At 41.1% G+C, this 26253-nt stretch overlaps 1 protein-coding gene across 1 annotated transcript; it reads right to left on the bottom strand.

Annotated features, from left to right (window-relative positions):
* Positions 1–4215: 4215 nt before the first annotated feature.
* CFAP70 (cilia and flagella associated protein 70) lies at positions 4216–26020 on the bottom strand. The gene is made up of 27 exons (XM_072416978.1): positions 25957–26020; positions 21794–21881; positions 21362–21548; positions 20823–20921; positions 20170–20249; positions 19071–19247; positions 18599–18781; positions 17613–17707; positions 17235–17334; positions 16522–16659; positions 16053–16208; positions 15854–15943; positions 15174–15265; positions 14380–14440; positions 12949–13140; positions 11591–11722; positions 11353–11478; positions 9098–9231; positions 8815–8930; positions 8098–8262; positions 7384–7563; positions 6405–6499; positions 6069–6221; positions 5696–5857; positions 5514–5603; positions 4464–4565; positions 4216–4257 (listed from the first exon to the last, which is right to left on the bottom strand). The coding sequence occupies exons 2-27, from the start codon at positions 21869–21871 to the stop codon at positions 4216–4218; spliced, it is 3225 nt and encodes a 1074-aa protein (XP_072273079.1). The 5' UTR covers positions 21872–21881; positions 25957–26020.
* Between the last annotated feature and the right edge of the window lie 233 nt (positions 26021–26253).

Raw genomic sequence — 26253 nt, forward strand, 5'->3', positions numbered from 1 at the left:
TCTTTCAAGACTGAGGACATCTGCTGGTGAAAAGAAGGCACTGCAGATGAGAGCTCTAATGGGACATTCTGGGGTCACCCAGCCTGGGGGGCACTTATCTCAAAGGAAATTAATAATATGGAGGTGCCATCTACTAAAATAGAATATAGATAAGGAGGTAACTAGCATTTGTGGATAAAGCTGCGATTTGTAGAGATCTGTGTGTGCAATATCAAGAATGAAAAAACTCCAGGCTCCTGGGAGGAAAGGAGGGGACACCAGTGTGGGGGCCCTGGCAGAGAGGTGCTAGGCTGTCATTAGTGAACCAAGACCCTTTGTGTAGGGGCCTCAACTAATAAACCTTAATTTATGTATTAGATTGGCATCAATGAGCCGGGGCCCCTAGGAAGAAAGTTAACACTGACGTGGGGGCCCTGGCAGTGGGTGCTATACACAATAAAGAGAGATGGTCAGAGGCTGCAGACCTCCCCTATCATTGCTGATGTCTCAGGAGTAAGTATGTGCAGCATTGTGATAGAACTGAGATCTCCTCTGTCATTGCTGATGGCTCTTTACCCCTTGGTATAGGTATGTTCAGCATTGTGATAAGAGTTGGGATCTCCCCTGTCATTGCTGATGCCTATTTTACCCCCTGGGGTAGGTATATGCAGCATTGTGTTGGAGTTGGGATCTCCCGTCATTGCTGATAGCTTCTTTACCCCCTGGGTGTAGGTATGTGCAGCATTGTGATAAGAGTTGGGATCTCCTCTGTCATTGCAGATGACTAATTGACCCCCGGGGGTAGGTACGTGCAACATTGTGATAGACTGGAGATCTCCCTGTCATTGCTGATGGCTTCTTTACCCCCTGGGTGTAGGTATGTGCAGCATTGTGATAAGAGTTGGGATCTCCTGTCATTGCTGATGACTAATTTACCCCCTGGGGTAGGTACGTGCAACATTGTGATAGACTGGAGATATCCTCTGTTATTGCTGATGGCTTCTTTACCCCCTGGGGTAGGTATGTTCAGCATTGTGAAAAGAGTTGGGATCTCCCCTGTCATTGCTGATGGCTTCTTTCCTCTCTTTGAGCTCGTCCCATATGCTATACACAACAAAAATAACCATTTCCCTTTAGGACAGTTTCCATAGGCAAGGTTTATTTATATTTCAGAAGTTATACAAAGTTTCACATTTTTATATAGCAATGAACAATCATTTAGGAGGCCGAATATATCAGTGTGTGATGTATGGGGGGATAGAGAGAGAATTGGGCTGATTGCACCAAGAGGTCCCACTTTCGGTGAGACATTGACAATCCCCACCTATTGTGGTGACCCCCAAAATCAGGGGGCCCATATGGCCCTTTCTCCCCCCATACAAAGTAGATTGATAATAAATTAAAATAATAACACGTCCTACGTTCCTTTCGCATCCAGTCTTCCTATTACCTTTATCTGCCAAGTGTCACCCAACTCTATTCTCATCCCAAGGCATCTCACATGACCTCACATATTTCGGGGTCGAAATTGAGGTTAGTGATAGTGGGCAGCTAAACAGAAGAGGAAGGGCTGCGGAATCTAATATACTTTTATTTCAGAAGTCAATCATGGGGGGTAAAAAGTCAAGTATGGGCGGTAAGAAGTCAAGTTGGGTGCTCTGGGAGCAACAGGGGCTGCTCCCCTGTTAGTAACACCAGTAGAGTGGGACCTTCATGGTGGGCCGAGCTGAGAGCAATCTGTAGAAATAAAAAACATTGTGGACAGCTGAACCCGTCATCATCGTCCTCAACATTTGTTTTTGCCGAATGACTCATTGAAGAGGTTTTTCCACTTTTTCCAAAGAGGTGCAGACAAGAATTTTATTTGGAGTTGGCCCAGAAGCTCCCCTTTAGGCATGCTCTATACAGGCCTTAAGTGTTCCTCTATGATTCAAGTATCTTCACAACATGTCCAGTTATTATGTGTACAACAAATGTTGGTTGATTTTCAAACAATGAGCAGTGGGCAGACCCCAGAAATAATCATGGAGTGATCTTAGAAAGACGGGTCACCAAAACCAACTTCCTCCTGTAGCTGATGGATCTCGGTTAGCAGGGTCTGGTCCTGCAGATTTAACTCCAAGAGAAGAGACAGAGAATCCTGATGAATGATGTTACTTTCAATGTTCCATGGGTGGGCAATGTTTTTACACCATGAATGGGTATCAGACTCTTACAGCAAGGATGAAGTAGTATAGGAGGAAACAGCACAGGAAGCCATTGTGTCTATGTGCTGAGAAAAAGAACATTGATTGGTGGAAAGTAGAGTGACAAAGAGATGAGATTACTGTACTGCTTTTGAACGTCCAATCACAGGCCAAGGGAGGGTTCTCATGTCCCTACGGCACATAATAAACCAGGGGTGGTCAGCTTTGAGGGTCTCAAGTGTGAGATCCCTGACACTGCCTTAAAGAAGTACAAACTATGTAGAGACAGCAGTTAGATCAGGGGTATCAAACTCAAATACGCAGAGGGCCAAAATTAAAACCTTGGACAAAGTCGCGGGCCAACCTTGAAATTTCTTGAAAAAATTGGGAAGGTTTTTAATTCTCATTAGTTATAAACACTTTAAATATGGAAACAAAGAGGTTTTGCTTCACATTCAATCTCGAACAAGCTTATTAAACAGAAACAGGCACAAGAAGTTTTTAAATTTTTATTAAGGAAAAAATCCTATGCCTGTTTTTGTATTTGTAGCCTTCTGAGTTAAATTTCAATGGTAACCTTTTTCCACAGGCTAACAATATTAATAACAATTTTCTTCTATGAATATCCAACCATTCAAGTCCATGCCTTGGGGTAGCAAGGAAAAGTACAGCTGAGGGGGAGTGCTGGAAATGCCAGACACGGGGCTAAATCTTATGAGTGGTCCGCCACTGGAACTCCCTCTTCATTGAAATAGCGCAGCTTCTATAATTTCCTAGCATTACTTGCGTCTATAAATCTCCCCTCCTATTGTGTGTTAATTCCCCCGCCTACTAGATTGTAAGCTCTTCGGGGGAGGGTCCTCTCCTTCTGTGTCACTGTCTGTATTCGTCTGTCATTTGCAACACCCATTTAATGTACTGAGCTGCGTAATATATTGGCCCTGTAAAAAACTGTTTATTAATAATAACAGTAATAATAATAAAACAGTCTAATGCGGGGCCACGCATAGGCAGAGAGCCCATGCTGGGCTGGGAATTATAGTAGATGTGCTATTTCATGCAGCGGTGGGCCAGCTACAGTTCATATTTAGGATTTCTTTTGGAGGCAAAAAAAGGACATTGGGGGCCAGATTTGGCACCCCTGAGTTAGACAGTCAGATCCCCAAAAGCAGTGGGCATGGGTATTCTTTGGAGATATTAAGGTTTTGCTTATATGATGCAGGTGGTGGTTAGAGCCTATCATTTGCTAGAAGCAATGGGCAGAGACTGCATACAGTCTGCAGCAGATGGTCAGACCATGCGGATATGCTACAGGAGATGGTTAGAGCCTGTCACACACTACAAGTAATGGTCAGAGACTACATACATTCCACAGAAAACCGTCAGACCCTGCAGACATGCATCAGAAGATGGTCATCGCTTGTCACATGTTACAAGCAATAGTCAGAGACTGCATACATTCTACAGGAAACAGTCAGACCCTGCAGACATGGTATGGGAGATGCCTAAAGACTATTGCATGCTATAAGAGATGGTAAGATTGGGGACATGCTTCATAAGTCATAGACTGGGGACCATAGATCTGTGCTCTCCCTTACAAAGTGATTTAGGGCTTTCTAAGACTTCTTTGCTGGGTGAGGAAAACAAGGAATATTGTCTGTAAGGGCCACATAATAGGTGGCAGTGGACCACATGCAGTCCCAGGACACTGGAAGAGTCTACAAATCTTTATAACAACTATGTCAAAATGAGAAAAGTCACAAAATATTTTCATATAAATATCACAGTATTAGGAAGACTGACATACCCTCCTGGTGTATTTATATGACTGCTCTGCCTCCAGCTGTCATCCAGTCTAAAAGAAATATCAAAAGTATTAGTATACAGGAACAGTACAAAAACTTTAAAGGGAGCCTGTCATGCCCCCTCCTTATAAAGCTACCAACCACACAAAAGGAAATATAAGACCAGGGCCCTATAAGGTACCAGCAGGTGCTTTTATTAGCCTGCTAATGCTGTCACCAGGAATGGCGTAGTCTGAATATATGGTCTATTTACCAATTGGAACTTTCTGAGAGCTTTTCAACGGGTTCTGAATGTCAAAGGGAAAAGAATCACGTCTTATTGTTTGCTTCCAAATGGTTAGATGTCCATTGGCCTTATTGACCAACTAGACGTTCATCACTTGTTGGTCTCAAAGATGGATTCTCCTTGGTTGCTACAACTATCACCTTTCTTTGCAGTGATTGTTTATAGAGAAGTATCTGACTATACAGAGATGAAGTATCTAGAACTTACCTTTAAGCATACGAGAGCCAGGTCGCCCCAAACTATTGGGTTCCTGTTATTCAAGGCGTTGGCCTCTGAGAGAGGTTCCTCGGCCTCCTGCATCTCCTCCAGCTGTGATAAAGGACAATCATCAGTAAAATGTTAAATAAACTAAGATACTTTTATAACTAGATGATTCACCCAACACTCACCCAAAAAACAAGGGTCATATAATATATCTATGATATTTTAATTTTATGATAGGTTCAGGGGAGGTAACCCATTGGTTTATTTTCTCTCTGGAATTTTATTGGTGAAATCTCTGTGTTGAGTTTTTTGGGTCTGTACACCCATTGGGCACATTGTGGAGGGCTCCCATGATTACGAGTCTTGGATCTGTACACCTGCTGTACCTATTATATGGGGCTCCTAATACTATTGCACCATGCTTTACTGCCAATGTGCCTATTATGAGCCTATGTGCCTATTACCAACCCTGTGCTAAGTTCCCAGGTGGGCCCATTATGAGAGTTCCTTGTTACCCCTGCTGGGATCATTATAGGGGCTGTGCCTATTCTGCCCACCTGCTGTGCCCATTATGTTAGTTTCCCACTATCCCTGTCTTGGGCTCCAGGGTCTGCACACTTGCTGTGCCTAATATAAGAGGTTCATACCGACCTTGTTTGGATTTTTTTTACTTTTTTTTTATATTATGGGGTAGAAAGTGTGAACACACTAAGATGTTCAGGAAGAGAGGCAGGATCTATGGTAGCTAGAGCTTATACTTGGAGTCTATACCAAAGAAATGAGCTCGCCATACAAGTTCCTCTAATACCCATTATATACATTTTACCATTATTGCCCTCTGGTGGATATTAAATGGGAAAATGGGGAGAACTGTCACCTGGATGGGTGTCAATGGCAACTAAAAAACAAGCTTGGCTTTGCTAGGCTAAACGTAAGGTTATGATCTTGGGGTACCGGATGGGAATAAGGAAATATTAGGAGACTCTGATTCGCCAAGAAACTTTGGCCCTCTAACTGTAGATGTTGTTTGGGTATATAAATAAAGAAACATACCCTGTAACACGCGATTCCGGCGCCCAGCCAGGTCAGGCAGGTAGGTGACCTCTTACAAGCCATAAGGTAGATCTTCTTGGCCTTCTCATACTGCAATACAAATAAAGAATTCTGATATGCACCCACACAATAGAGGGAACAGAAGCAGTTCACATAACACTTGCATTGCATTGCGGACTTACCTCTCCTTCCTGGAGGTAGATGGACCCCAGACGGAGGTAGACGGGGTGCATGTCTGAGGCATCAGACACCAAGCTAAGGGCGTGTTCATAGCATTCCCGGGCCTCTCCTTTTTTACCACTTAGATAGCGCAGATGTCCTGTGAAAGCCCATACGTCTGGGTTCTAGAGGTGAAAGGCATGTTGGATTTTTAGGCCTTGGTGTTCCTTATGCTCACATGAAGCCAATCAACATGTGAAGGCTTATATGAGGGTTTATGGATCGTGTATAAATTGTCATGGATATATAATACATCCACAAACAGGGCTACCTCTCCTCCATATACTGATCCTTTATACCCAGGTAACACCATGAAATGCACTGAATAAGACGTACCTGGTGGTCAATCTGTGACGCCTCCCGCAGATTCTCATTGGCTGCCTCAAACTCTTTTCGAAGAAGGTTCATCTGCGCACACATCACGTAGTACTTACATGTGGCCCCTCCGTCGGGGCTAAGCAGCTCGTGTGCCAGGGCTCTCTGGACAAACTATAAAAAGATTCTTGTATGTTAGGAGCTGAAAAAAGTTATTTTTCTTAACTCTACTTAAAACTAGTCATTCACTTGCTTGTTGATTCATTAATGAAAATAAAGCTGCATTAATGTGTGTCATTTGTATCCAGTTATTTAAATAAACAGCAACTTTATGAGAAGTAGTGCCAGAAACCTCACCTGTATGGCATTGACTTGGAACAAGAACTGAGCCGTCTCCATGTAGATGCTGCCGGCGGTGGATGGAGGGTCGTGGCTTATACTGGAACGAGCTCCTGAAAAAGAATCATGTTATAATATAGTGGAATGTTAGAACTGTATCAGTGACAGGTATATTAATACAATATAGAAGCCCAGTTTAACAGAAACCTAAGAGAATTAATGTTCCATTACTGATCTCTCCCCAAAATGCCAGTTACCTGGATGCTATGCTTATACATTGACAGACTAGGTCAGCAAGAAGGTTCTGAGGCTGGAGACAGCCAACTAATATTGGTACAAGAAGGTCAGCAAACTGGTTTTGCATCTTCATAAAGGTTTTTATGTTTTTAAACTGTTTTAATGTTAAGAAATGGATCGGCACAACTAGTTAGCAATGGCAAGCATAAAAGTGCAACGTGTTTACCTGTGATGCACAATTCTGGTGCAATCAGTGACATAAATATACATCTGTGGGGTCTGAAATCAATTTTTTAAATTGGACTACTCTTTTTCCCTCGGGTTGTGAATTTTGCTATTTTTAAAGTGCCTCCATTTTTCCATTTTGAAGCAGATTTGCGTCTTTCATTGTTGCTCCAGTGCATATCTGCATAGTGCTGCAGAAGAGAGGAGGAACATGTGCAGGAAACTGCTAGGGAACAAAGACACGGCTGGCCAGGTGAACACTATACTGGGCCCAACAGCAACAAGGTGGAGGCTGCCATGTGGGGGAACAAAAAAATTATAATTTCCCATAAGAAGTGGTCAAGAGGAAGATCCCTAGGCGAAAAGGGCCCAGTCATGAATGCAACCTTTGTGGCCCCTGTTCCTACACCATTAGATGAACCTGGTTTATATTAAACATACATTACTGCAAGTCCCCCCACTATGATGGCTTGGACATATTTGGCAACATAGATTTGAACAGCTTTGAAAAACAGAGTTTTTGCAAATCTTTCACCTCTCACTGTTTCGGCTTTGCTTTTGGAGACAGTGGACAAAGGGGATTTTGGTGCAGGATTTGGCAACTTCTCTTCCTGGGGGTGACTGGCTTGTGACTGACCTCCTGATGCCGACTGGACTCGAGGGGACATGGAATTATTCCCCCCCATTGCTTCAGCTCCTCCTTTGGAGCCTGCGCCTGTAACAAAATAGGGAATTGGTACTTAGTACATAATCACAATTTAAAGCAGCAGTAAGGACATCCTACTGACCCAGCTAGAGAAGAGGAGAAAGGACCTGTGATGTCATCTGGCCAGGCCAAGATTCCATTGTAAAAAGAGGTCTATGATAAACAGCAACAGCAGCCTGTTTTGTAAATCACTTCAAGTCTACATCTCCTATTCTTTTTATTGGAAAGCTCTGATGAAGGAAGAGCCTTTGTAACCCTTGAAATGTGTTGATTCTTTTGTTTTTCAAAAGAAACAAACAAATAAAGAATATTTGACTTAAATCTTTACACCAGTTTGGCACTGTTGTTGCCTCTATATTCTGCATGTTGTTGACTTTGATTAGATGATTAATAGCCAGCTTTTAAAACAGATTAGCAACAATCTGCAGTCCCCATTGGGATCCAGAGTGTTATTTGTACACCAATGTTTCATCTCCAGTTTAGTGATGTCCCAATTCTCAGCATCCTGAGAAAGAATATCAGACCTGGGGAGAGGTATCTTACCTTGATCCCTGGCCTCTGCAGCTGCAGTCCTTCCACTGTCTGGTACTCTGGACTGAGCGTTAGCCGCTGATCTTTCCAAGGCCATTTCAGCCTGGTGCAGCTTTCCAGCCTCGGAGAAGGCCATCTCCATCCGGATATCATTTCCTTGGATCTCATAGAACAGCCCTGCATGATAAACAGATATATAGAGATTGAGATCAGTCATCCTGGCCAGACTGTGATATAACAGTTACTAGAGTATCCCATCTTTATCCTAATATAGCAAAACATTGAAATGCTTCATTTTTTTGATAGATCGTGCAAGAAATATTTTCTGTGGACTAATTCATAATGCTGCATAATTTTTTAACAACTTTGGATATCATCTGTGAACATACACAGATGGCCATGTGAACAAGATGGAGTCCAATAATGGCAATGTGAAGGCTGTCATGTGGGGGAGCACAAAAATGAGTTTCCCAGCAGAATAATTTATCATGAGAAGTGTCTCTAGGCACCCTATGGAGAAAGGGGCTTGGTTAAGATGAAGTCTATATTCCATCAGACGGCAAAGAACACTCTGGTCAATGGCTAGATGTTTGTGGACATTTGGACCATCACATTTGTAAGGCTTGTTGCACATCTCATTCCAGAACCATGGATTTTTTTATGGCTTTGCCATGAGATTTTGAAGTGTGTCTGTGGGACGTTCCCTATTGGTAAGGAATGTGTACATACCTAGGATAGTCCAGGCCAGGACACTGCTTGGGTGAACACAAGTGGCATCTTCAAAGAACACCTCGGCATCCTCATTGTTATCCAGCAGAACGGCTATTATACCACAGAGGAGCAAACTGTACATAGAGGAAATAATAAGTCCAATATTCACTAATATTAGGTTTAAGTAAAGCAAAGGGGATGAAGAGACAGAAGCTATAAAAACATTGTGTAGCATCATATGCAAATATATGGAGATGTATATACTGTCACAGCTCATAAGACAAAATCCAGTGTTCATTACCTGTGTAAATGTTGCCGATTTAAAAGCAAGGCCTCATGGAAGCATTGGCGAGCTTTGATAAGATCACCAACCAAAAGGCTAAAACTTCCATACTCCAACCAATGATCTACGCATTGACGGTCCCGAGCCAATCTCTATAGGGGGAGCACAAGAACATATGAATGGCCTTTGCTAATAAAATACACAAAAAGATCTAAAAAATGCAAAACATGATATCCTTTATTTTTTTACAGACAAATATATTATTATAATGAAGTGTCTGTTTATCCTGGTGACTATTGTCAGGTGATGAGCAATCCAAACCCTTACAGTTGTCATCAGAACATAAGGCGAGAGTTGGGGCTTCCAATGGGCACACTTGTTCTGGTGACAACTGTCTGAAGGTTATTCTCTAACTGGAAGTTAACTTGATTTTAGACAAAATAATTGGGTATTTTTTCTGTACTTGCAGAACTTAGAGAAAAGTGCATGTACTGCCCAGGCATACATTTAATCACTGTGTAGTAAGTTTATTAGATGAGGGTTTTATTTATTCACTTGGTTATTAACACTTTACACAAGAAATCAGAGAGCTGTAAATGCATTCACTGTAATCTGCATCTGAGCTGTCAGGATGACTCTTAATATATTCTCTTTTCACTATGTGGTGTTTCTAATCTCACCGTTAGATTTTAGAAGATGTAAGACAACAACAGAGGGATATCAGAGGGTGGTTCTGGCTTGCCAAGTTCTTTTCAAACACAAAACATCAAATTCTTATATACTGTATGTGCAGACAATTTTAAAAAATCTGAATATTAAGATAAATTTATATGCACAATTGATCCATTTGTTATTGTTGTCTGCAGTCCTGATCAGATGTTGGTCCCAGCCCCTCTATACAACAGCATTTGATATGTTTTTCAGATTGGAAAGTTTGCATGGGGTCGCGTATGGGGTATTTTTTTCACTCCCTTAGCTGAACAGAGCAGCAGATGATGGATGAAAAGCTGAGAATGTGCCTCTAGGAAGTGAAGAGTGGGGACAGGCAAAGCAAACCTACATGGGCAAAGAATGGGTCTGCTTTAAACTATTTACCACATAGACCTTTGATGGAAGCAACCAATGGGTTTTTCTTCTACCTTGCATTGCATTGCTCTGCTTGCCTCTGGGTGCTCTGGCACAGTTTTTTCTAATGAGAGAATACATGGCTGTACAATGTGACAGCAGTAGTTAATACAGATGATCCCAAAAGTTGATAATCATTAGATTCTGGCTAAATGTATTGAAAGAGGATGGTCTCAGTGTTAGTGTGGGCAGTTAAGTTTCCCAAATTGGCTCAGGCTGTCTTTGCTTTACATAGGGCAGCACGGTGGCTCAGGGGTTAGCACTTCAGCCTTTGCAGCACTAGGTCCTAGGTTCAAATCCCAGCCAGGACACTATCTGCGTGGAGTTTGCAGGTTCTCCCCGTGTCTCTGTGGGTTTCCCCCGGGTACTCTGGTTTCCTCCCACATCCCAAAAACGTGCAGTTAAGTTAATTGGGTTCCCCCTAAACTGACCTTAGACTACATTATTGACATATGACTATAGAAGGGACATTAGATTGTGAGCTCCTTTGAGGGACTTTGTACAGTGCTGCATAATATGATGGTGCTATATAAATACTGTGTAATAAAAATTATTATTCTGCTGTCACCTAAGCACCCATGACTACCAGTATCACCAGGTCCCACTTCTATCTTTATTTCCCTGATGGATTTTTTTGGGCTTCCAAAGCTACAACCTTTTTTTTTACTTAGGCTTCATCCCAATGTTTTCCTTTTCTTCCTCTAATCAGGCAGGACTGCCAGGAGCGTCCCAAAAAATTTTACAAAATTTTTTGCTGCTTTGTAGTACAAATGTTTTGGGGTCTTATTGGGATTCCTAGTTACTAAAATGGGGCTTCCGTTATGCAAAAAACTTCTGAATTTGGCCCATAGTATTTTTCAGAAGTTGGCTCTTCTGGTGAGAACTGTGGCTTACAGATATGGCATAAGTTAATTTTCAACCAAGAAACTGCATTGATTTTGTCATTTCTCCCCATGTTTGCTTAGGGTTTTTACTGGTAAATCTGCTTTCATCCCAAGATTATACTGGTATGTTTCCTATGTAAATAAAATCATGGATGGAAAGGATCTACCTGTACTGTGTGGATGATAGGTGACAGATGGTATTGTCTTTGTGGAGCACTGCAAAATATTCTTCACATCAATATACAATCTGTAACATCTCCACACCTCTTTGTAATATGTCTCAGATAGATTAAAATCTTCATTCATCTCCGCTTCCTTGGCAAATCTCAACAGTTGTTCCATATCAGTCATAGGATCTGGGGGTGGCTCCTCTCTGTCATCAAATAGGGTCTGGCAGATGAAAGACAGTGAGCTCATCTATTGCCAGCTGTTGTGCTCATCAATACTTCTGCAATATCTGTTGTATAGTAATGTTAGGCTTCTTAGATCTTGGCGTCCTTACCTTGTTCAGAGCAATATGCATCTGATCGACCAGATAAATATACAGCTCACTCAGGAACGCCTGGAGCTGGTCACGATCCTCAAAAGCTGTGGTCTTCAGGTACTTCTCTCTGACAATTTTCACCACTGCATGCTACACACAAGAAGAAAAGGTTGATGTTCTAAACCCCACTAACCATATATAACGGATTTGATACTACAACCACATAGAGAAAACCAAGAATAGGGACAGGATAAACTTTTCTTATTTAGATGATAAAGACTGTAGACAGGTCCAATGTGAGGTCTGAATTCCTGAATGCAAAATGGGACCCCATTCATTATAGTAAAAAAGTTACAAAGATATAACTATTATTACACAGTATTTATATAGCTTCGACATAATACGCAACTCTGTACAAAGTCCAAAGTCATGTCACTAGATGTCCCTCAAAGGAGCTCACAATCTAATGTCCCTACCATAGTCATATGTCATTACCACAGTCTAAGGTCAATTCGGGGGGAAGCCAATTACCTATTTGTACGTTTTTGGAATGTAGGAGGAAACCGGAGTACCCAGAAGAAACTCAGGCAAACACAGGGAGAACCTACAAACTCCATGCAGATAGTGTCCTGGCAAAGATTTAAACCTGTGACTGAGCGCTGCAAAGGCCAGGGAGCTACCCCTGAGCCACCACAGCTACATACCAATCCTGCAGCCATTTTCAGGATTCCTGCATCCCCTACTGTGGTCTGTATTTGCTACATCACTACAGCTTTCCTGGCATCAGTAAAGGCTATCAGTTGGGTCCACCAGTGGCCAGGTTATCCAACATACACAGAAATGTGGGATATTAAAGCTACGCTCAGATCAGAGGTTTTTATAAGCATTTATAGGTTAAAAAAGGCCTCTTGGCTTTTAAATGTATCAGGGAACAAAGATAAACCTCATTTCCAATTTTTAAACTGAAGGAATTCAAATTTTTGTTGGTCAAGCCAAGGAAAATGCTAATTTTGTGTATTATTCTGTACAAAAATGATGCCCTAGGACACCCCTCATTAAGCTAATTTTCTCATACATGATGCCACTGTGGAAGGGGTGGGGAAGGTTTTATTTTTGCCCAAAGATTTTCTATAAGCTTTAGATATAATGCCCTGGGTCCTTAATCCATCCTGAAATAATATTATTAATATTATAATGAAATAATTGTTATTAATAATAAACAGTATGTATACAGTGCCAACATATTACACAGCGCTGTACATGAAGTAGGGGTTGCAATTGACAGACAGATACAGACAATGACACAAGAGGAGGAGAGGACCCTGCCCCGAAGAGCTTAAATAGGTGTCCCTTTCTGTATTTTCTACTGTTCCTACCTTGATTTGTTCCTTGAAAGCAAAGTATTTTCCAGAACAGTTTAACTCGTAGTTGAGCTGACATTTCTGTTCCTCTAAAACTTGCGGATCCACCTCCAGCCCGCTGGCACCTTGCTGACCAAACAGATCACAGTATTCTTCCAAGATGGCCTTCGTTATGCTGGTGACCTGATTGTGATAATCAGCAACTGCCTGCAGAATTGTGGGAGACACGATGGATGGAAAAATGTGGAATTGCAGTCATTTTTTACCTGGCTACCATATGGTGTAAACAATGTGCATAATAGAAATAACAAAACCCCTACTACTCCTTCAGGAAGGAGTTTCAGCAAGTTCTATAGATGGCTTTAAGAAAAATCCCGGATGATTTCTAGAAGCACAGATTATAACTAGGTATTAAGGATTTAAAGTAAGATAACAGAGACTGCTGATCCAGGGAACATCTGATTGCCTCATGGAATCAGGAAGGAAATTTTCCCCTGTTGGAGCAAATTGTACCGGGGTTTTTTTTGCCTTCCTCTGGACCAACTATGTTCATGGGGTTTTATATCTGGGATATATTTATTTCCCTAGTGGTTGAACTTGATAGACTTGTGTCTTTTTTCATACTGACTTACTATGTAATTATGGAACTTTGGATACAGAAAAGAAGTTTTGATTTTATGGTAATCCAGGGACTGGAGGTGAAGAAGATCTCCATAGTGGGGTCATTCTATCCAAAGCGAAAAATTAAATATTGGATTTAAAAAGAAATGTATTTGTTATTTGATACTGGTATCCACATTTTGGGGCTTTTGCTTTAGGTACTTAGTTTATGACAATGGGCATCTTCATTGAAAGCACTCTTTTCTATGTTCATTTAGCCTATGATGATGACCTGAATACAACTGTGAATTGTATCCTATCTTCATGTTAAGGGGGGATATGATCACTCTTTATAAGTATATATATATATTCCTGAGAAATCTCTTCGCAATTATTAACTTTAAAATCTTTACAAAGCACACAGGGGCGCTCTTTGCGTAGGAAAAGAAGTTTAGTCTCTGGATAAGGAAGGGCTTCTTCACTGTAAGGTCTGTGAAAATGTGGAATCAGCTCCCTCAGGAAGTAGTTTCAGCAACTACTATAGATTACTTTAAGAAAAAGCTGGATGATATCTAGAAGCACAGAATATAACTGGGGATTAAAGCTTTAAAGTAAAGATAACAGAGACTGCTGATCCAGGAAACATCGGATTGCCTCATGCAATCAGGAAGGAATTTTTTTCCCCTGTTGGAGCAAATTGTACCAGGGTTTTTTTTACCTTCCTGTGAATCATCTTTGTCTATAGGGTTTTATATCTGAGATATGCTTATTTCCCTGGTGGTTGAACTTGATGGATTTATGTATTTTTTGAACCTAACTATGTAACTATGTTAACGCAGGCCTCACCTTCTGGGCGCTGGCAGTCCGACGGTTAAGCTGTGCTCGCGGTGGGACCAGTTCCTTCACCCTGTGCAATGAGACAAATAGGAGTCAGTATGACTGTGAAATCAATTTGTTTATACAATTTTACAAAGTGTCACAAGTCACAGGAATTCTTTACGGTCAGTGACACTTGGGTGGCTTGTCATTTTTCTGCTTAGGATCATTAGTCAGGCTGATTTCACGGGCAATTTGCTGCTCTGCATGCCAGGAATAATTATAATTTGGCAGCTGTCATCTGAAACTGAAATTCGCTATATGTAAACACCGGTTAGAGGGTTTTATATGCTACTGAGCTGTGTGGTAGGTCCTCTGCACTATACAATACACTCAATACACTGAAATTTCTCTAATTCCAATGAACAATATATAAAAATCTAATATGGACCCCTGGGTACAAGCGGTGCAGTTGTCCATAGCATGAAATGTAAAATTAAAAATGTAAGATGTCTCTATAGGCATTTTTGTTTTAGTTTTGGATAAACTGAGGATAGGTTGGAGGTTGTCAGCAGGATAGAAGGCAAAGGGACTAAAAAATTACAATACACAATAGGAGAGGCTACTTTCTTTTTTTATAGCTTTAAGTGTGCCCCTGTTGGAGACTTTCTTTCACTTCCTATCCAAATGACAATAATCTCTGGGGACTGCATTCCAATCATAACCAGCACTGTTCAAAAATAAAAAAAATATCTGGAGTTCTACTTTAATATCAGACCATTCAGCAGATAAGAGAAATAAAAGGTCTGTGTTTTGTTACTCACTTTAGCTCCATCTCCTCAGCCATGCGTTTGGGCACCAGTGGTTTCTCCAGACTGAATTCTAGGATGAGGTAGGCCCCGGACTCCATATATTGCTGGAGAGAGGGAAATGAATCATTGGGTTAGTGTTACTCTGCAACAGAATAAGTGGGTGAGTGCCAGTCCAGAGCGAAACCTATGTATAAATGCCCATCCAGAACAGAATCTGTGGGTGAGTCCACTACAGAACATAATCCGTGGGTGAGTGCCACTCTAGAACAGAACCTGTGCAAGTGTTGTTCCAGAAGAGAGCATGTGGGTAAGTGCAATCCCTTTTGCTATCCTTGGCTGTAAAGGTGTTTTAGGAAACTTTTATACAAATAAACAAGTTCACATTTTCTTTTAACTAATAAAACTGTAATTTTGGCACAAAATAATTTATTGAAACATATATTTCTCAATAGAGACAATGAATGTAAAACAATTCTGATTACACCTATTGCCCTTTGCAAATCCTAACGTTGACCACATAGATGTATTAGTGGCATCATGACTGTGTTGCACATATATCAGCTTGGATTTGACATGGGGAAACAGAATACAAAGAAAAAAGGTTTTTAAACATTACCTAAAGAAAAGAAAATCATACAATCGTTTTGAAACTACACAATCACTACTTGTCATCAGTTCAAAGTGTGCATTACCTGGCCTTCTACATTGGGAGATACAGCCTGAGTATTGGCAGCTGCTTGATCAAGGTCAGACGCTTCTACTGGCTTTATCACTGCGGACATCTGCAGACAGGACAAGGTGTAAGCATTTTGCAGAGTTGTTTATGATACAATCACCTTTCATCCCTGAGGACTGTGGGAGCTTAGGAACTTCCATCTTCAAAAGACTTACCCTCCTGCTTCCATCTTTCTCCTTGGGGGCTTTCTCCATGCGGCTGGGTGCTGGCTTTACATGCGGAGTGCTCTGCCCCAATGGAGCAGCTGTGAGTTTACCCATCAAGTTGTTCTGCCGCATGAGATCCCGAAGGACACTGGACTGAACTTTTGTCTGTGGGGAATCAAAGTTTAAAATTTTAATTTAAAGCCATGACATTACCATATATTCATTTAGATCTGAGCTTGATTTTTATTAAATGTTTTCTCCAATATTTCTGACCTGTTAGGGAGATCAACATAATCACTCCAAGGTCCAATGTTGGCTAACTATAGCCACAAAGCCTTTGGTTCATTTTTAATATGTGATGGGGCCATACAGCTAAAACAATGAATTGGACCATGGTTTGGGTAACTCTGTAAAATTTGTAGAAATACAAGGACACAAATACAGTCATGCTTCCTAGACTCCTTTGTTTAATTCTTACTTTCTCCAACACCTCAGCGTCTTGGTAGGCCATGATCCTGTAGGCTCCACGTAGACGCTTCACTCCTGGATACAACAGAGGCACCATGTTTACGTAGGCTACACCATGGAAGGACAACTGGGTGTCCTCTTCACTCTGCTGAGCAAAGAAAATTACACTTAGAGAGCAAATAATGAACCAATGGCATGAGTACATGACTGCCAAAATGTCCCGCAATGGGAAAAAAAAACAGAACAGATCACCTATAATTTTCACCATCAGCCCCAAACTGAAAAAGGGTCAGCATTGGGCCCTGGATGTTTGTTATGGATAAATATGGAGGCTGTCATTATCTCAATATTCTAGTTGCCTGGTTTTCATACTGATAAATATCTTTAGGTAAGTAACCTGACATGAGTATAGGGATAACAAAACCTGACTTACTTCCTTTCTAGACACAGCCAGGCAACTAACATGGAGACCAGTGTTGACAGCTCCCATATTTCTCTAATGACAAGTGTACTGACTTGAATAAAGAGTGTCTTCTATGTGTCCTCCCTAGCACTTCAAATTTGATCAACATATTTAACAATAGGTCCAATGTTGGCCAACTACAGCCACAATGTCCTTGGTTTGTTTTTAATTCTTGATGGGACCACAGAACTAAAGTGACTCTGTTTTAGGTGATTCTGTATAAATACTGTTTTAGTTGGTATTGGTTTTAATATACTCACCTTTTCTGCTTTGCCTGGTTTAGATTTGCTGGTGGTTGAAACTGGCACTCTCATAATCTCCACTGGCCAATATCGGCATTCTGCTATCCGCTTTTGTAAGCTGTGAATACACCATTGCAATTCATATAAGTTACACTGCACGTGAACAAGATGGAGTCACATTGGTCTGCATTACAGTGTACAGTATTAGGTTTTAAATATTACATAAGATGACTTTTCCTATAAACCTCTCCTATAAAGGCTCTCCTTAGCGAGAGGAGAGTGTGTGTGTGTGTGTGTGAGAGAGAGAAAGAGGGAGAGACAAACAATCCATACCAAACAACCAAAGACCATTAAAGTTTCCAACTAAAAGAGACTACAGCTAAAACTACACATTACCTGGTCACAGCTGACTTATCAAGATAGCACCTTCTCTCTGTGTCCCACATTACTCTCTTACGGTAGGTTTCAGCTTCTGTGCGGAACTCTCTGTCCTGCAAATGTGCGCAGGAAACATTTTATTAGAAGTACAATGATATGGCTGATATACGGATATAACATAGGCCTAGTAGGTCGACATGTCTAAATGAAGATAATTTTCCTATTGTTCTTAGCAACAAATCAGATTCTCCCTTCTTTTCCTCAAATGCAAACTGTTTGAAAAACGTAAATTCTTATTTTTAGATATCAGTAATAAGTATAGAACATGCAGGTTGCACAAGAGGTAATATAGAGACTAAAGGAACAAAAGGAGAATAAAGGAAAGGTTTCATTTAATAATGATTTTTACATCAGCTGTCAATAACTGAAATCATCACTGATGTAGTTAATGCTCCTGATATTCACATATATGCAATATGTCCACCTAAGGTTGCACTGTTGCTGCCCTGTTAGCTGCTTGAACTCCTGCAGATAGAGCATTTTGTCTTCCAGCCCTTAAGTTACCATAACAGCCTCCAATACAGAGAGGTCCTGCAGTAGTTTATGTTCCTCTTAAACACAAGGCTCAGTTGTGTGATACCTTTGTACTTTTTTAGAAGAAGGTTGAATGTCAAGCAGTAGGCATTGCAGCAATTGTCGGACTTTAGGCCTAAGCATATGTACACACATGTGGGTTCATCTCGTGTGAGAACCTGACACGTGTACAGTAGTTGCCCAATGTTGTTCATGGATCTGTCCTGACCAACAAAGAATGTCTGCTGTACAAGTCAATAGAGAGGAGCACAGTGGGGTGCTCACGCACTCTCACTCTTTCCCCCCTCTCCTTTCCATAGAACAGAATAGCTTTGTGTGTACAGCTCCCACTCTTTTGTTTCTGGAAATGACCATGGAAGAACTTCATGAACGTGTTTCTTTTTTTTAACCAAACTATGTAATTGTGTAACCTCTTTGCGATTCATTTCTCCATCTTCTTCTTCATATGCTCCCCCAAAAATGAAGGATTCTGGGATATGCTGAGCTCCTGGCGCCATGATACCACTCATCGGCCATCTCTTTTGCCTTGAGGTAGGTTCACTTTCCCCGCCCGCCTTTAGCGTTCCGTTTGAGAAGATCAAGGTGAGGTCCCTCTGTGAGATGAAATTGAAGAATGATTTTGCAATGAAAACCTAATGAGCCTAATATGAAACCAAGAATAATTAAAATGCTGGAGTTTTGGGCAATACTTCATCTTTCATTTTCCTTAAGAGGAGTATACTCATTGGTTGTCATTGGCATATTTGGTTCCGTTTTTTTCCAGTTTGGCTAGTTGGATAGTTTTTTTTTATATACTGCATTGTATATACTGGAAAATATTTAATTTTGTTGCCCTATCATTAATTTTTCATAGTAGAGGATTACCTTTCTTTGATTGCTTACCTCTCCCATGGATGGTATCTGAAGGCTGGTCACATAGTTGTACTGTGGCCCTTGTGGGTTCCAGGATTCAGGAACACAATAAGCAGCTTCCATGGTCACTCGGATAAGGTTACAATCATTAATCTGTGACTCAGTAAGTAAAGGCTCTGGGACAGAAACCGCAACCTCCAGATTTGGCTACAAGAGAACATATGGAGAATATGAGAAGGGAGGACCGAACTCAGCTCCACTATTACCCTGGGTGGAATCATGAGAATCTGATTTGAGTTTCTAGCAGCTTTCTAGGTTACTTGGCTCAATCTGTGACTTGATGAGTAAAGGCTCTGGGACAATAACAGCCAGCCCCAGGCCCCCCCAAAAAAAAAAAGAAAACTGTGTTCGCTTAGAAAATCAGATCCGAACTCAGCCCCCTTTTAAACATAAATGGAATCATAAAGATTCACTTCTATTTTCTGGCACCTTCCAAGGTAACTAAGATCAGAATCTCAATAAAGTGAGTAAAAGCTTCTGGACAGAACCAATTTCAAACTTAACTAAGCCAGAAAATGCTCTGTTCATATATAAAGGAATAGTTGAACTAAGCTCTTCTATAATCATAGGTATAATCACCAAGCACCACCAGAAAATGGGAAAATTTACATTTATTTTAAAGCACACCTGTCATAACAGATTATATGTACTGCCATTGCTCATCACCTGATGAAAATGTTAGTTACCTAGATGCTGTTTCAGTACTTCACTGGTCCAGAACAAGAAAACAAGAAAAAAGTGAGTAAAATTTCCTATACTTGTTCTATGTAATAAGGAATGTAAGGCTTTGTTTAGACTGGTGGTGAAGTTTTGGTGCAGTTACCGCCACTTTATGCCTTTTACGGGGGAAAGCTACTAGTGAAAGCACAAAAGAGAATGAATGTTTCCTCCCACATCCCAAAAACATGCAGTTAGTTTAATTGGCTTCCCCCCAGACCTTAGACTGTGGTAATGATATATGACTATGGTAGGGACAATTAGATTGTAAGCTCCTGTGAGGAACAATATGTCGGCACTATATAAATACTGTGTAATAATATTAAATTTATTCATATTCATATATAAATACCTTGACATCAGAGTGAATGTGCTCCAAAGGAGAGCCAGTTGCTGGATGCAAAGGCACCGTTACCTTAAAATTGCATTCACCTAAAAAACAAACAAAAAATGGTTTATGCAATCAAGATTTAGGAAATAGAAACATAACAATATCTTTTTTCTTTTAAATTTCTTTCCCCCTTTATCCCTCTTAAGCTCATCACTTATGTTGTCACATATATGTTGCAATCTGACTGTACAACCTCCTTTTGATTTAGCCACAGCTTTGTAGTTTGAGGGCCTGCAGGCAGGCTACAAATTGAAGGGATAGTTCAGGAAAGTTTTGGTAAATCTAAAGGAGATTGAATAAAGAATGTACAATCAGATTGTATTGTGCATGGTTGGCCTAAAGAGGCAATGTCACTTTTCCTATTTAGTACAAAGGGCAGTATTAGCCTACTTTCGCCATGTACATTTACCCACTCATGCTTCCTTGCCACTTTCCAGTGTTGCCAGTGCCCTAATGAAACACAGAATCAGGGTACGGGGGAGCACATAACCTCTTCTATTGGACAGTGCGTAAGAATAAAAGTCTGAGAGGTGGGCACTGTCCCTCTCTTCTCCCAACCTGCACAACCAGCATAAAAGGAAACATTATAAAGATTATTTTGTTAGTCTCCCCACCTTTTAACAAAGGAAGCAGATCCACAGCTGCTTGTCCCAGGACCGCCGTCTTTTCCTCTTTCTGCTTCTTCTCCTTGGGTAAGATCTCAATGACGGTGACTGCAAGGGAAGAGGTAAGTATTACCACCCAAAAAGAATTACATAAAGATCAACCTTGATTCTACAACTTGCGTTTTTATTCAGCACAGCAGCTCAGGTTTTCTGCTTTGCACACCTGCCCAAGGAAGTGTTTAAAGTGCCTGTTAGTCTGCCTGCTGATATCCTGGAATCAAATCTATCAGATATTTGTCATTCCCTGGATTAGACCTGTTTGTACTTGGTTTGTGGGTGCTTATCTTGATCCTTGGGCCAATTTACCAGTCCATATCCCGGGCTCTGAGTTGTCTATTGCAACCATTCTGTAAACAGGACAACCAGTCCTTATCAAAAAGGTTGTTTATAGGTAATTCCCTAATGTCTGGTTTCCTTTAAACTCTTCCGCATCCATCTCTGACCTCCTAAGGAGCAAATACGCAATGCCGCCAAGCTGGGCAACTTACCTATAACAGGCTTGTGAGCTACATCGTCCAGGCTATGTGGGCCGTCGCCACCAAGGTCAAAGCTGGTGGTGAAGTTGTACTCAGTTTGTTGTCCCGGGGTGGCTTCCAGTTTGGGGGAGTCACCCAGGAGGACATTGTTGAACTCTGACCTCAGGTAGGTCACCGGAGAGTCACCTTTAACCCCTTTCTGCAAAAACAAATTCACCATTTAAGAAAGATATGAATACGAGTCAAGTTTACCATCACATCAACAGTAGGCGTAGGACTTTTAGTCAGTTGATGTCGGTCAGTCGATGTCTGCAGGTCAGTATTTATTCGGTCAGCCTTTCACATTCACACAGCCTATAAAAACAAACTTTCATCAAAGAGTCAATGAAGGGTTACACCGTCTGCAGAACCTCCTAGTGCTAAGTGCTATTTATGAAGTGTTACCAGATCATGTGCTCGAAGGACCGTGATGTGTACCGGCATGGGGGGGCGAACCTTCGCTTCTGCCAGTGCCGTCTCCATAGCAACGAACCTGAACGGAGAGAAGTAGCATGAGATTAGAGATGTAGGTCCAATTACGAGTGTCACTTATCAACACAGTCTATTTTGGTGGGGTCAGGAGAACTGAAGAACCAAGGTAACTGCTTCGGCCCTTCAAGAAATCCAAAGCCAATCAGAGACCTGCAAACATGACTTAAAGGAAGCGTCCATTCGTAAACCTGTACCGAAAGAAAGATGGCGGAATACTAAAATGCTACTTGCTTGGCCTTCTATAGCTTTACACATTTCTGAGCCATGGACTCCAGTTGGTACTCCTGACCCCCATGCTTTTTTTAGGCTGTGGACTCGGGAAGTCATTGGATAAACATGGCGGCCAGGTCAACACTTCACTCTGTACAAGTTTCTTTTAAAGTCAATGATCATAGACCATGGAGGAGCAATACCAAGCCATGCACAGTGCAGGTCACTGCAGCTGATGGGCCCCTCCAAGACCCCCAAAGCCAATCGGTAACCTACAAACTTGACTTAATGGAATCTTCCGTTTAGTAGCCTAATGGAAAACCTGTACCCAAAGAAAGATGGCAACTAATGAAAATGCTATTTGCTTGGCCTTCTATGACTTTTCCAATTTCTGAGCCATGGACTGCGTTTGGTTGTCTGGACCAGCATAATTTTTCAGGCAGGAGATTAAGAGAGTTGAGAGAGATTAAGTCATTGGATAAACATGGCGGCCAGGCCACTTCACTCTGTATGAGTTTCCTTTGAAGTCAGTTTCCTTCTGTTATCTATAATATTGGCCATCGAAGACCACAGAGGAGCAATACCAACCCATGCACAGTGCAGGTCAAAGCAACCTTTGAAGAGTAGAAGAACACAGTGGCTGAGGACTGGATAGGCAGGGGGTGGTTTTAAACTCCCATTGGGTTCCTATGAATATCCAGGGCCCCTTTCAAAAGATTTCCCCTTACTTCCTGTCTTGCTGACAATGGTTTCAACAGACAAAAATCTGCAACAAGGACACAGACATATTCTAGGCCCTAGCTATCTTCTATTATGTTATACGCCACCCACCTCCTAGATTGTAAGCTCTTCGGGGCAGGGTCCTACCCTCCTTCTGTGTCATCTGTCTGTCATTTACAACCCCTATTTAATGTACAGTGCTGAGTAATATGTTGGCGCTACATAAATACAGTTTGTTAAAAAAATAATAATCTTTTTTGCTACATATTCTGAGGCAATGCAAATCAGTGCGCTCTTTCTGGAATCAGATTTTTATTTTGATATCTGAACTGGTTGGAAGCTGTATTCAAGCAAACAAAGAAATGGCTATTTTACATTTACAACTGGATAAGGTACCGTTGAAAGCGAGAAGAGTGATTGTACGTGTTCTTTTAAGTGCTAAAATGGCAATTGTAAGAAAATGGAAAAGTCTTGAAGTAGCCAAAGTCTCTGATGGGATCTATGATATAAATGTACAATGTTCATTTGAAAAGATATTTGCATTGGCACAGCATGGATATACAGCCTTTTAGAGGGTTTAGGAGGTATGGTCCACTCATGCTAAATGTGTCATTGTTATCCATCCCTGAATTGTATTAATGTGGGAATATTTGTTTGCAGGTTATTGCAGCTGTAATTGTTGTTATTATTGTGTCTTTTTTGGACTGGCATATCTATGTTTTCTTTTGTTTCTCTTCTCTCTCTTCTCCCTCTGATCCCGCTCCACTTGTGTACTGACTTCTCTTTCTCTTCTCTATTGTTTCTCTTAACTATTGTTTCGGTTGTGCATATATAGATATTTGTACTCTGTATACTTGATATGTCTGTATAAATAATTATCCTTTAATAAAGAAATATTTACCTTAAAAATAATATTCTTCTAAGGAAAAATAATTTTGGTTCTCTTGTTGCTGGAGAGTTCCCATCACTTCCTGTTTGATAAAACATTGTCAGCAAGACAGGAAGTGAGGGGAAATCTCTTTGAATAGCATTAAGAACCCAACAAGGCTTCTAATCCATCCTTATAATGCTAGAAAAATGTACATTTTAAGATCTCCATATGAAACCTGGAATGATGAATTTCACACATGGAATTCTATAAAAATTAGGGAAGATTTAAACTTGCATGTGGATCAACCGAATCCATGTGTGCAATTTTACACAATTGAGGGTTTAGGCTACTTGCTTGGTGCTCATGTTGATTCTTAAGGGGCAGGTACAGCTCTGCGGAGGGAGCAAACAATGTACGAATGTCATTTTGTCAGCCGCTTGGTCACTCGCACACAGCGTCTGCACATTTCACAACTGGTGATAGTAAGTGGTCCTATTACCGCTCATTGCAGCTCCGATTCCTTCTCTATGGAGCTGGCTTCCCTAGCATGAGGAAGCAGTAAATACACTACAACCGCAACACTAGTCTGAATTTAGCCTATAGATACACATTTAACAAAAATATTGATAATATAATGGCTCCTAGATTGTAAGCTGTTCGGGTCAGGGTCCTCTCCTCCTCCTGTGTCACTGTCTGTATCTGTCTGTCATTTACACCGCCTATTTAATGTACAGCGCTGCGTAATATGTTGGCGCTATATAAATCCTGTTTATTATTATTATTAATAATAATAATAATAATAATAATAATAATATTAATAATAATAATAATAATAAAACAATATTCTAATACCATGTTTGAATAATACTTTGTGCTGGCCATTAGGGGGAGTCATTTAGCTATTTTACCAGGTCTATATATATATAAAGCGTGGTGTGCGTTCCTGTAGTCCATTACGGCTGTATCCATACAACCGGAAAAACAAGTACAGTCGGTGACAGCTATGTTCAGATTGGCGTTTTTTGAGAGGTTCACCGCCGTCAACCAGTCCCCAAACATCCCGAAAACATTGATAATAATAAATCAAATGGTAATGGTGAAAGACAATTTTTAGGGGATGTTTGCAGGTGTTGCCGTTGCGCTGCAATTTTTTAAATGCTTAATACAGCGTGTCAAAGGAGCGCAACCTGCACTCATTGACCTCTGACCTCTCCAGTGACTGCTTGCCAATCCAAGCCCTAAAACTGCCATTGAACGGAAGCTTATTGGTTGTCCTGGGCACAGTTCATCGCCATTTATTTATATTTAGGATTATTATTATAAAATATATATATAGCGCCAACATATCACACAGCGCTGTACATTAAATAGGGGTTGTTCAGCAATCCCTGATATCGATCTATCTACATACCTACCTGCATGCAAGCCAGTACAGGGCAGTACCCTAGGGCCCAGCTGATGTGTGGGGAGCCAAGCTGCACCCTTCCTGACCCTGCAGACTCCTACATCCAATAGCAAGGGGGTGTCCATCTTACTTCAGCTGATTTTCTTGCCTTAGGATTGTTCACACTGGTGTGTTGCATTAGCATGAGCGTTTGCATGCGCAGCAATGCGCATTCACTTAGTAAATTCAATGGAAACTTGGAGCAAGAGACCTATACCTGCCCACTGGTCCTTAGATGTGGTATCTGCGTTCATTTTCCTTCATCAGGCTTCATTCCCTGTATTTTCCCCAGGTGATCCTGCCAGATATTGTTATGGATTTTTACACTACAGTCGGAATTCACCACTTATTGGCATGATTTCGGATCTCAAGCATTACTCCAGAGACAGATTAACAAAGGAAGCAAAACCCAGCAATATGATCCCCCATCTAAGAGACGTCTCCTTTGCAAATCCCCGACAGCGGTTCATTTCATGTACAGGCCAAGGAAGATTCTGGGCACATTCACATCATAAAACTCACTTTCACTTAGCTTAGTGAATGAGATGGAAGTTGTGCCGACATCATCCATCCAATCACATGCAAGCAATAATACCATTTTTTTAATTTTCCTTGCATATGATTGGATATTCCTTGCAAGGTGAATTTTTACTTAGCTGTCCCACATTCACTCAGCTAGGTGAAAACTCACTTTGCAAAGTAAACAAGCTCTCTACAGCAAATAAATTAAGCAAATGGTAAAAAAAAAAAAAAAAAAAAAATTGTAATTTGTAAAATATTGCTCCCACCTATTGTGGGTCCAAAGCAAAAGTCACCTCCTGCACCCCATACCTGTAGTCCCCAGCACACAGCTCTGCTGCTTCCCAGGCTCAGAGTTCTTGTCTCCTAGCAACAGGCCCAAACACAGGAGACTAGGCCTCACTGAGACCAGGCCCCAGGCATTGTGCTGGTTGCTAGGAGACCATGGGGACTGTTCATCCTAGCTCAGGCTGTTATGTCACCTAAAAGTCAGGGTTGTCATTTAAAGGGATGTTTCCTGAGTATGAGGGTGCAAGGAAATGTTCTGGAAACAGTCCAGTGTTGTGTATTAGGAATCCGCCCCATCTGTATACAAAGTGGGTCTCATAC

This window comes from Pyxicephalus adspersus, chromosome 7 (assembly GCF_032062135.1).
Source record: "Pyxicephalus adspersus chromosome 7, UCB_Pads_2.0, whole genome shotgun sequence".
Classification (NCBI taxonomy): domain Eukaryota; kingdom Metazoa; phylum Chordata; class Amphibia; order Anura; family Pyxicephalidae; genus Pyxicephalus; species Pyxicephalus adspersus.

Excerpts from the sequence above, each read along its gene's own strand:
- CFAP70 (XM_072416978.1), bottom strand. The coding sequence starts at position 21,871 with ATGGAGACGGCACTGGCAGAAGCGAAGGTTCGCCCCCCCATGCCGGTA. Across the intron at positions 19,248-20,169 it reads ACATTCACTCTGATGTCAAG|CCAAATCTGGAGGTTGCGGT; the intron begins GTATTTATATAT and ends GTTCTCTTGTAG. Across the intron at positions 5,858-6,068 it reads CGTCACAGATTGACCACCAG|AACCCAGACGTATGGGCTTT; the intron begins GTACGTCTTATT and ends TTTCACCTCTAG.